We start from the raw sequence: 12,533 nt of genomic DNA, 5'->3' as shown, positions 1-12,533 counted from the left end.
TTTGACCCTGCTAATTTTCCACTTTTGTTTCTTGGCCTTTAACATTTCTTCTTATTTAAAAAAAAAAAAAATCCACTTTGCTCTTTTCTTCCCATCTGGTTTGATTGCTTTGCCTGCTCAGACATTTTGGAAGTCTTTTCTTATTAAATCCATTGTGACCTTTACTTTTCATTTTAACATTTATTTATTTGTTCTATATTACATTGTTTTGCGTTCATTGATTTGTTGCTTTTAAATTGTTCTGTACTCTCCTGCCAGATTGTAGGCTCTTTCAAGGCATAAGCAGCTTTTTCTTCCTACTCCCCATTTTCTCTTTCCTTTTCTTCTCTCCTTTTATCCCTGCCCCAACTCCACTTTAACCCTTTACTCCTCACTTTTTTCCTCCCTTCTTCCACTCCCATTCCTCCTCTTGTTCCTTTTGCTTGCTAGTCTCATTTGGAGTAGTGCTATTTTCTGTTTGCCAAACCCATATACTATTATTTATTCAGACAATTGTTTATTAGAACAGGGTTTTCAAACTCAAATGCCTAGAGGGCCTGCAGGCAGGTAATATAAATTAGTAAATAGAGGCAGGCATAAAACAGCTAAGAGTGATATGACTGAGGTAAACTGGAGAGTGCATACCTCACCTGAAAGGGGTGGCTGTTTTACTAATGTGCTCTGGCTAATTACTGGCATGCATAAGTATGGGCCAGGTGTTATGAGATCTTCCTATTGTCAAGAGAAATCGGAAATCTTACTTTTAAATATTGGCAGCCACTTCATTAGAAACAATACTTTGCAGGCCAAGCATAACATGTCTTTGAGCTAGATTCAGTCTATGCCTATCTGTGACCCCGTGCTGTGGAATTATTCCCTAATTAATGTTGGGATGTGGAACAGGGTGTACTGTATTTTAAAGGCTATTATCTTGGATTAGATATAAAATCAGTTACCAGGGTTGTACTTGATCAGTGCATCATCACAGATCAAAGGGTTTTCTTTAATTTTTAATAAGAAAAAGTAGAGGATTAACCTAGGTGTACTAGAAAAACTTAATTTAGGCAGTCACATTCCTTTGCAAATTGTTTCCTGCAGTATCTGTGGCAAGAACCACAGGATTATGTATAAAGGATCATGAACATTGCTGTGCAGCTTTAACTCAGTTTCTGCCAAGTTTCACTTCTAGAGGTAGCTGTATTGCCAGTCTTAGATGAATTGGTCCCTTTTCTTAGTTTGCCTGTCAGCTTTATTGGCAACTCTTTGCAAACTCTAGAAAATCTGTTCAATGCTTGTTTTGCCAACTGGTAGGTAATGGCATGATTTCATCCATAAGCAGCCTACAGGACACTTATATAAATGCTAAAGGAACTGTAGATTGGTCATGTGTACTGTGTGAAACCAGTTTGTCAGGTGGACTAGTTGACTTCAGGATCTTCAGTATCTGGCAGTAGGATTGTGCCCTCAGTGGTGAAAAGTTGAAGCTGGAATATATATGGCCTAGGAGAAAGCAATGTGAAAGATTATAAATGTTCTAACCTTCCAACCACAAAGTGTAGGGCTCTTGCTTTTGGTTTCTGCTTGGAGATTATTTTTTCCTTTTTTATATCATAGATCTAGGAGATGGAAAATGTAGGCATATTAGGAGAAGATAAGGGTTTATTCCATTTTTGTCTTTTATAGAGTCCAGTATCTGCACAGTTTCAGTCGTCAAAGGCCAAGCAGGTAAGTTCTAGATCTTTCGGAGACTTCATTCAAATTTTATTTTCATTCTCCAAATGGAAAGTTTTTTAGCTTTAGTTTTTCATGGTACATATTTTTATGTACCTATTTTTTTGTGCAGTTTAATAACAAAATGAATGAAAATAAATGCATAGAAGTCTTTTTGGTTATATAATATAAGAGTAGAGGATGCAGGAACTTAGGGATCCTCTTTTCCTGATAGTGATTATACTGAGATGGAGACAGTTGAATTTAAATGGGGAACAGGGGCTTAAAGGCATATCTATCACTTTGACCAAAATAATCCAGGAAGGAAATTTTCCAGTTCAAAAATGAACTTCATTTTTTTTTCAGCCATCTTATGAAACATACTGTTGTCTATAGCTTAATATTGGAAATCATTTCACATTGGGTGTAGGGTTGTATTTGAGTTCCTTAGCAGGTGACATTTCAAATATGTAGTGATTTGCAGTTTATAAATCTTAGAAGCTCTGCCACAATAGTGTCTCAGATGCTACCTTTGAAATACAAACATCTTTCTTTCTGAATGATCAGTATTTGCTTTCTTACTGTTTTTGTTAGCAGTATTTGAGATTAACCATTGCTTTCTTCTGCACAGATTTTAAAAATTCTTTTCGAAGTAATAGGCTAGCAGTGGGGATCCTGTGCCTGCTATTTGATGCTTTAGTATGAGGGATATAGATATTCTCACATATAAACATGTCACTGCAACTGTTGTTTAGCAAAAAGCTCCAGTATATTTATTTTGGCGTTTGTACTCTCTGATGCAATTTCTGGTAAGCTTGAATGCTTGACGTGTAACTTTTCTTAGCTACTGTTTCTGATAAAGTGATTTATATGGTTTATGTGAATCCAAGAAATGAAAAATATCTTACTGGATGCCTTGTCTGATATTTAGTAACTAATTAATGTGGCTCTGTAGTATGAGTTTTGGTGCTTAGTTGGTGGAATTCGAAACTCTATAATATGTAGTATTTTATATTTAGTAAATACCTAAGTATGCTAGTTGCTCCCATGGCAGAAAACAAAACAAAATAATGCTGTTGACTTCAAAGAGCTTATATTCTAAATATACCTGGAACTAATGTACTGAAAGAAGTACTTTAGGAAAGGGGTACTCTTTCATAGCCTGTGGCATCTGACTCTAAAGAAGTGTCTTTGATATGTAATTCTAATTTATTTTTACTTATTTATTTGAGACAGCGTGTCACTCCATCACCCAGGCTGGAGTGCAGTGATGCGATCACAGCTCACTACAGCCTGGACTTCCTGGGCTCAGGTGATCCTCCTTCCTTGGCCTCCTGATTAGCTGGGACTACAGGTGCACACCACCACGCCTGGCTAATTTTTTGTATTTTTGGTAGAGATGAGGGTTTTGACTTGTTACCCAGGTTGGTCTGGAACTCCTGAGCTCAAGCGATCTGCCGGCCTCGGCCCTCCCAAAGTGCTGTGATTGCAGGCATGGGCCACCATGCCTGGCCTTTGATATGTAATTCTAATCTTAATTTCTCATTATCAATTTTAATTCCATTACATCTAGTTGCATTGCTTGAATTACCATAGGTTGTAATAGGCTTGTTGGAGAGCAAGACCTCTCTTTAGTAGTAATGTATCTAAACACTTGCTTATGTGACATAAAGCCTTTCTGGCTTTATTCAGCCAGCTTTATACATGTTGAATTCTTTGACTTTTATTGTACTTTGCAATGTTCTATTTTGTCATTGTCTTTCTGTTAACGAAGCACTCTTAACTTCACAGTATTTTCATTGGAGCTAAGTATAAAAAAAAATTTCTCTGTTCTGACCGGTTAGACTGTGTCAAGCTTTCTTTTTCTGTTGCTGTCAGATTGTGAATTCTCTTAGTCCTTTGCCCTTTTTCTGCCTTTTCCTTTTTAAACCATTATCTCTATATTTCTCCTTTCTCTTTAATGTCTATGGTTCAAGTTTTCCACTCACCAGAAATTGTATGGCATGGTACTGTGGAAAGAATATGGACTTTTACAGTCCGATAGACCTGGATTCAAATTTGAGCTCTGCCAAAAACTAGCAATTAGACCTTTGGGCAAGTTCTCTTACCTCTCTGAGACTCAATTCCCACATCTGTCGTGTGGGGATAATAATATATACATGAAGTTATGGTGAGGGAGAAATGATAAAATTGAGGTAAAATATTCAGGGTGTTAGACATGTAGTTTACACTAAGAAGATTTACTCCCCTTCACACTTTGAGTCTTTTGATTTTCCCATTGTCAAGATCTCTTGTTATTTTGATATTCACCTGTTTGTAGTCATGTTTTTCACATTTGCCATCATCCACAAATGCTATTTTTGTTTTTCCTTCCAGATGTTAATGAAGATTCTAAATAATGCTTAGTTAATACCCATTCCAGAAATCACTTTCTAACTTGATTCACTGCTATTTGTCTTACAGTTACATTGTTTTCAGTTTTTGTTGATGTGTTATATTCTGGCACTAACCCCCAACTGGAAATATGAAATTTTCTCAAATGCTTCTCTAAAATCCAAAGACAGTTAATATATTGCTATAGTTCCCCTTTTAAAAATCTTGTCCTAAAAATCAAACTTTTAAAGCATGTTTTAAAATAAAGCATTCTCCATACTATTATTCATAAGCCCATTATCCTCTAAATTATTAGGGATTTTTTCCTTTTAATATTTGTTCCATTATTTTACTAGGGATTCAAGTTAGGTTTACCAGGCAGTAACCACCAGGAGCATACTTCTTACATTTTTGAAGATTAGTACCTCATTTGGTTTTTTTCTAATCTGGTACCTCCTCAGTTCTTCATGATTTTTCAAACATAATTGTAAGTGGTTTGGGTAAGTTTTGTTTGTTTGTTTTTAAAGCCAATTTCCTTAATAACAAGATGCATGTCTCTCAGACCTGCTGGCTTACATTTATTCCAAATTTCTAGATGCTGTTACACAAGCCTACTTACTTTCTCCCCTCTACCCGCCAATTTCAAAGTATACCCTGATTATCAGTATGTTTAAACCTTTTCTTAGAAGCCATTTTTTTTGTCCCATTTCCACTCAGATTTATTGATAATGTGGTCTTTTCCGTTTGTTTTCTTTCATTCCATAGCATTCATTTTGCTTTTAAACTTGATTTTACCTTTTGTTTTTTAGATGGTAAAATGTATCACATATAAATTGAGCTATTTCTAGTTCCTTTGCTTTTAATGAAGAATTCCAAACTTTGTAAAACTGCATTGGGAGATTTTTATTCTTTGCATGTGTTCTCTGTCAAGCAAATTTTATTTTTGCCCCTCAATTATGATATATTCTTAGGATATCTTGCCATTTTTCCCCATTCCACATTTTGTTAAGTTCTTCTCATCACTGGTACTTCCCAGCTTTTTTTAGGCTGAGAGTCATTTTCTGATTCAACATCTGTTTCTTACTGCTTTGACTGAGTGGAGATTGATGGTTCCTTGTCTCATTAATTTCACATTTTCAGCCAGTTGTTCCTTAGCAATAATGGTTAGATATGTAAGGTTTCTTCTCTGGGAAGATTTCTGAATCGTAAGTTGTACTATTGGTAAATTTATCTTTGGTGCATGTTGCGTGGCAGAATTCTTAACTCGACAGTAATTTGACAGTTTATAATTTATCTGAGCACTGGATATCTAAATCATGTATCTTTTAGCCAGAGGCAATGGTTCTCCTCTCTAAGTTCAGAGGACCCTTATTTCCTTAGTACATTCAGTCAACTCATGGGAATATGTGGATTTATTATATCAACCACCCAGAGAATGTAGTTGATGTACCCAAAGGCAAAACTGCAGAATGACTTGCAGAATGACGTTTTGCTCTTGTTTTTGATAGTCTTGGTGGCCTTTCAAATCAGTCTGATTCCTTTTTTTTTTTTTTTAACCTTTGCTTTGTTTTTAATCTCCAAGTGTGTCTCCTTGACACTCATAAGCATTTATTTTCTTTTTTTCTGTCCATCTCATGCTTTCTTCTTCCCTTCTCTCTTTCTCTACCTTTTCTTTCACCTGTGTCTATAATTCAGGTCACAGAATTATGGACCTTTCTCAGAGCTCTTAAATACACCAACTAGAAGCACAGACCTGAATTCCTACATGCCTCTACCCGAGCCCAAACGTTCACAAATAATGTACACAGTAGCTAGACCTAGAATTATAGGCTATAACGAAGGAGTGGTTGTGAATGTATATGGGAGACAACTCTTTGAAAGTGATTGGCAGAGAAGTTTTAAGAGTTTTGGGTGCTAATTCGTTGGTTACAGAAACCACATTAGGTTAGTAGGAGAAGGTTGCCACATCATTATCTCAATTTCTAGAAGCCAGGAATATTAAAAAACCATTAAAAAACAATACCCAGGAATTGGAAGTTCTCGTTAGATGTCATTCAATAGTGATTTGACCCCTGTTCTTTTAAATACAGCCATGCATTCCTTAATCTGTTTAATAGTTAATAACTTTTTAAGTACTTTTAATTAACCTTTGATATAGCTTTTAGTTTATCAACCTTCTAAGTAACATTCTTTTTGTTCTTAAATGCTTAATAAAAATACCTATTTTTATTATATCATTTAAATGAATGCTTGTTTCTTACTCTCTCTTTACGTAATTTGAGATTTGAGGCCCTTAAATAGTGTCATGTAAGAAAGCTGCTTAACTTTAGAGGACTAACTGCCAGTGGCTTTATTGTTTTGTTTTGTTTTGCTTTTGAGACAGAGTTTTGCTCTTGTCACCCAGGCTGGAGTGCAATGGGGCAATCTTGGCTCAGTGCAACTTCCGCTTCCAGGGTCTAAGCGATTCTCTTGCCTCAGCCTCTCACATAGCTGAGACCACAGGCATGTGCCACCACGCCCAGCTAATTTTGTGTATTGTGTATTGTGTATTTGAGTAGAGACGAGGTTTCATCATGTTGGCCATGGTTGGTCTCGAACTCCTGACCTCAGGTGATCCACCCGCCTTGGCCTCCCAAAGTGCTGGGATTACAGGTGTGAGCCACCACACCAGGCTTTGCCGGTGGCTTTATGATCAGAGACATGCTGTGATGGGTGAACTAGGTAAGTATTTTTTGGCAAACAATAAGTAGTGTGTGATCACGAGAAAAGTCATCAAACTATCCATTTAATATTTTTGGCTTTTTCCAAATTATACATTAAATAAGCGTTCACACTTTTTAAAGATTTATAAACAATGGTTATATTATTTATATTTGTTTCCTTCCTAAATCTTTCAACTTTCCCCTATAAACCCTCTCATTTTAACATCTACTGTTTAATTTATTCCCAGAGATTGAGGAAGTAAAAATATTTCCCAAAATCCTTCTGCAAAGTTTACTTCTAGCCATGATTGATGTCAGCACTTTCACGTATTTGTTTGTTCAACCAATATTTCTTGATTGACTTCATGCCAAGTACAGTGTATTGTTCTGGATGTTGAAGATACCACAGTAAAAGCCCCTGCACTTCACATGTTGCTTACATCTGTTGATTTCATGGTTTTCTTGATATAGATATCCATCATGGAGTTGCCGATCAGAAAATTTAGCTTTTATAACTCCCATGCTAGCTTTGGAGATTTGTTAGTTGGTCTCTCTTGTGTCCAAAGATAAAACCATCCGTGGTTGGTGATTCGTGTACATGAATATATTAGTCTGTTCAGGCTGCCATAACAAAATGCCATAGGCTGGGTGGCTTAAACAACAGAAATTTATTTCTCACAGTCCGAAGGCTGAAAAGTCCAAGGTGCTGGCAAGGTGGACTTCATTCTGAGGCTTTTTTCTGTTGGCTTGTAGGTCTCCATTTTATTGTATGCTCACATGGCCTCCTCTTTGTACACACACTAGCTGGGGTCTGGGGTAGAGAGAGTGAGATCAAACTCTCTGGCATCTCTTCTTTTTTTTGAGACAGAGTCTTGCTCTGTTGCCCAGGCTGGAGTGCAGTGGCGTGATCTCAGCTCACTGCACGCTCCGCCTCCCGGGATCATGCCATTCTCCTGCCTTGGCCTCCCGAGTAGCTGGGACTACAGGCGCCTGCCACCACGCCCAGCTAATTTTTTGTATTTTTAGTAGAGACGGGGTTTCACCATGTTAGCCAGGATGGTCTCAATCTCCTGACCTTGTGATCTGCCCACCTCGGCCTCCCAAAGTGCTGGGATTACAGGCATGAGCCACCACGCCCAGCCACCATCTCTTCTTATAAGGACACTAATCCCATTACACCAGGGCCCCACTCTCATGACTTCATCTGACTTTAATTACCTTCCAAAAGCCCCATCTCCAAATGCTGTCATATTGGAGGTTAGGTCTTCAACATGAGAAGTTTTGAGAGAAACCAACATTCAGTCCCTAACAACGGATGTTGCTAAAAAGGCCAAAAGTTAGTTACCACAATGCCTTTGAATAGATATTCTACAAATAGAGAAAGACAAATAATACCTCGTGACAATGGGGCTGCTGCTCTCTGGTTGAAGTTACTTCTAAGAATCAAGAGGACAATTTGCACTCATGTGGGCTAATTCTTTCTTACTTTTTGTACTTGGCAGATTTGTCTTATTTTTATCTATCACTTCATCTATTTCAATAATAGTGTATTATTATGCTTTTATACTGACTTCCTTTTTTACCTTTCTATTTCTCCACTCGCATAAAATCAAAATCACTGAAAACTTGTATTTTCAGATGACCTCCCTCATCACCATGTAGAAGCTGAAATAGCCGAGATCCTCTTCTGGGATCAGTGATGGACAGGGCCCATTTGGCGCCTTCTTGGAGTACCCAGGGTAGTCACTCTTGTTCCAGGCCTCTTGAAGTCCAGCAACCACAGTGATAGCCTTTTGGCCACAGCTCTTTTTTGTGTTACTGATGATTCTCATCTCAATATTTCCCCCTCAAATTGTAAAACATTTCACAGCCCAACTTTTTCATTTGTGATATAATAGATTGTTCCTTGGTTTTGTGTCTTATGTCTCGGTTCTCTTAATTCTTCATCTCCTGTGCTAGAAAGAATATACTCACTGAAATAAATACACATTATTTTTCTATTGAGGGCATCTTCAGATTTTTCCATATCCTTGAAATATTGGATGTGCTCTAAAACCAAGGTTTGGGTTAAATACTAGCTTAGAAAGTCACGTGGACCTCATTCTTCTCTTTTCTCTCTCAACCGATAGTGTTCTTTTACTGTTCTGATTTCTCCTCTTGCCTTTGAGTTTTTTAGCTTTCGTCTGTTTTCCAGTGTTCCAGGCTGAGATTAATTACAGAAAGTGGGCTGTGAATTTGAGCTTATAAATCTTAGGAAAGATAATGATGTTGAGGGAATGAACAGAGGGTAATGAGGAATAATGAAAACTTAAAAAATTTTTTTTACTATTTTCATTTTCTTCTCCTTAGCGTTGCCGTCCACTCTCTGCCAGTGATGCGGAAATGAAAAACCTCGTGGGCTCAGCCCGGGAGAAAGGGCCAGGGAAGTTGGGTGGTTCCGTGCTTGGTCTGTCAATGGAGGAGGTAAAGATAAGTTCATTTTAGGCTTTTGTGGGTTAACACAGGGTTTAGTGAAAATTAACGAGTGATTGATAATATTCATGACAACAAACTCATGTCCTACATTGAAAAGAGAAAGATTCAAGATGGGAGAAATGTTTTCTCAGGGAAGAACATTTTAAATGGAATTAATTTCTCCCTTCATGCTGCTTTCATATTCTTGGGTCATAACTATCTTCCTTTGTCCTATAGCCACATGGACTCCAATTTTCAAAATAGGTACTCATTTTATCTTATTTTTCATCTAGATCAAAGTTTTACGGAGGGTGAAGGAGGAGAATGATCGGAGAGGTGGATTTATTCGCATATTTCCTACATCTGAGACATGGGAAATATATGGGTGAGGTGACTACCTTTTTTTTTTGTTGTTCTTTACCTGAGGTCCATAGAATTAGATTAATTGTGATACACTGTCATCACTGCTCCCCCGATGATGCTTTTCTTATTTTGTTTGTTTATTTATAATATAAATATTATCCAAGCCGAGAACTAGATTATTGACAGTAATTTAATATACCTGTGTATTATTTCTCCCTTTTAATCCTCTGCCTCCCTCCTAACTAGCTTCCTATCCCAGGGTTAGACACTGTCCTAAACTTTGTGTTTATCATTACCTTGATTTGAAAAAAAAGTTGTTCTATCTATATGTGTGTCTAAGCAATGTACTGTTTTATTGAGATCTAGTTTACATGCAGTAAAATGCATCTATTTTAAATGTACAGTTTGAAGATGATTTTTGGCAACAGTAGGCACCAGTTTAACCACTGCTACTACCACAATGAAGATATAAAATATTTCCATCACCCTCATAGCCCTCTTTATCCCCTTTTATATTCAATCCTCCACATGACCCTGGGCTTCAGACATTATGACCTGCCTTCTGTCATTACAGTTTTTCTACAGTTCCACATAAATGGAATCATACAGTATGTACTCTTTTGTATCTGGACTCTTTTGTTCAGCGTAGTGTTTTTCATATTCATATGTGTTGGTTTATGAAGAATAGTTCATTATTATTATTATTATATACTATGTCATTGCTTGAATATACCAGAATTTGTTGAATATACCAGAATGTACCACTCATCTTTTGTAGAACATTTGGGTTGTGTTCAGTTATGGTCTCTTTTGAAGAAAGCTACTGTGACCATTCATATACAATTCCCAGCACCTTTAAAATCTCTTTTCGTCATTTTCAGGCTTACATTTTTCTGATGAGAAGCATACAGCAATTATTGTCTTTGTTCTGCTATGCATAATGTCTTTTTTTCTCAGCTTGCTTTTAGGATTATCTCTTTATAACTGATTTCCTCTTTTCTTTCTTTTCTTTTCTTTTTTTTTTTTGGAGACAGGGTCTCACTTTGTTGCCCAGACTGGAATGCAGTGGCACAATCTTGGCTTACTGCAACCTCGGCTTTCTGGGCTCCACTTCAAGCTATCCTGCCACCTCAGCCTGCCAGGTAGCTAGGACTACAGGTACATGCCAACGTGCGTGACTCATTTTTGTATTTTTTTGTAGAGATGGGGTCTCCCCATGTTGCCCAAGCTGGTCTTGAACTCCTGGGCTCAAGTGATCCATCTGCCTCGGCCTCCCAAAGTGCTGAGATTATAGGCGTGAGACACTGTGCTTGGCCACAGCTGACTTTCAGCAGTTTGATTATGATGTGCCTTGGTGTCATTTTCTTCGTGTTTCTTGTGCTCGGGATTCATTGAGCTTCTTCATCTATGGGCTTATAATTTTATTCAAATTTGGAAAACTGTTGGCCTTTATTTCTTCAAATTTTTTTTCTAATTTTCTCCTTTCCTGTCTTCTTTTGGGACTCTGGTTACATGTTAACTTGATATATATTTTACCACAAATCTGGCTGTGCTCATGTTTTTTCAGACTTTTTTTTCTCGCTTTCCTTAATTTGGGATGGTTTTGTATTTCCGTGTGTCTCTAAGGTCGTTCATCATTTTGTCTGCAGTGCCTAATCCTCTATTAATTCTACCCAGTGAAATTTTCAGATATTTTATTTTTCATCAGTTTCTGTGTCTCCTTTTTCTCTTTTTCATTATGTTCATGATTTCCTTTACATTTTTGTTTACATGTTATAATATTTATAATAAATGTTTTAAAATGTCTTTTTCTGTTATCTGTCATTTTGGGGTCTGTTTCTATTGACTGATTTTCCTCATGTTTATGGGTCACATTTTTGTTTCTTCACATGTATAGTAATTTTTTTAATTGAATGCTAGACATTGCAGATGTTATATTGTTGAGTGTTTAGATTTTATTGCCTTCTTTAAACCCTTTTGAATTTTTTTTTTTTTTTTTAGTCAGGCACTTAAGTTACTTGTAGATCAGCTTATCTTTTTCAGGCTTATTTTTAAGCATTGTTATGGTTTGTTTATAGTAGCTTTTTGTCTAGATCCAAGTTAGCTCCTCCACTAAAGAGTCTTTTGAGGTGTCTGTTAAATTACCCCCATGTTCAATGAGATCTTTTCATTCTGTCTGGTGGGAACTCAATTTGCAACCTCATGTGAGCTCTGGGAATTATTCAGCTTACACCTTACCTTCTCCTTAATTTGTTCTTTATCCTGATAGTTGCACTTTGCTCAGCCTTGTGGACGTTCACCCTATACCTAAGCAGATTTGTATTCACTCAAACATTCAAGGGGTCCCTCGTGATGATTTTTGGATATCTTCTTCTGCAAAACTTCTTCTCCAGGACATTGCTCTGAAAATTCTAGCCACTCCCTAGAAATTAGATTTCTATTACCTCTTTTCAGAGACAGTTGAGCTCTATTTGCATTTCCTCTCTTTCTACAAAGTCTGGAAATTGCCTTTAGGCAGAAATGTAGGGCAATTGTACTTGTGTATTTCCCTCTGTCAGAGATCACAGTCCTGTGCTGCCAGTTGTTTAATGTCTGAAAATAGTTATTTCAAATAACTTGTAAATTTTTCTAGCTGTTTATGGTAGGAGAGCGTGTCCTGTAACAGTTATCCTCTCATGTATAGAAGCACAATTCTATTGTTTTGTTTGAATCACTTTTAAACTTTTTCTTAAAAAAAAAAAAGACATGTTCTATGTATTCTTGCTTTTTTCATTCAGCATTTTGTAATTCAGGTTCACGTTACATATAGTTACAGTTCACTTTTTTCAATGCTTTTTTTTTTTTTTTTTTTTTTTTTTTTGAGACGGAGTCTCGCTCTGTCGCCCAGGCTGGAGTGCAGTGGCACAATCTCGGCTCACTGCAAGCTCCGCCTCCTGGGTTCACGCCATTCTC

At 37.0% G+C, this 12,533-nt stretch overlaps 1 protein-coding gene across 50 annotated transcripts in view; it reads left to right on the top strand.

Moving 5' to 3' along the window:
- Positions 1-12,533, top strand: part of TTLL5 (tubulin tyrosine ligase like 5) — a 296,508-nt gene that overhangs the window by 75,427 nt on the left and 208,548 nt on the right. For 26 of the 50 annotated variants that reach the window (XR_010122049.1, XM_055288714.2, XM_063644157.1 and 23 more), the window contains 3 exons: positions 1,663-1,704; positions 9,114-9,227; positions 9,512-9,603. Coding sequence is in view for 49 of the 50 variants with exons in the window: in XM_055288714.2 (XP_055144689.1) it covers positions 1,663-1,704; positions 9,114-9,227; positions 9,512-9,603 (248 nt within the window). In the remaining variant the exon portion in view is untranslated. The remainder of the gene's footprint in view (positions 1-1,662; positions 1,705-9,113; positions 9,228-9,511; positions 9,604-12,533) is intronic. The other 24 variants (XM_063644172.1, XM_063644155.1, XM_063644164.1 and 21 more) reach the window with 1 other exon arrangement.

Source organism: Symphalangus syndactylus, chromosome 8 (assembly GCF_028878055.3).
Source record: "Symphalangus syndactylus isolate Jambi chromosome 8, NHGRI_mSymSyn1-v2.1_pri, whole genome shotgun sequence".
Taxonomy (NCBI): domain Eukaryota; kingdom Metazoa; phylum Chordata; class Mammalia; order Primates; family Hylobatidae; genus Symphalangus; species Symphalangus syndactylus.
Note: the sequence above shows the minus strand (reverse complement) of the source record. Positions and strands in the feature narration are given on the sequence as shown.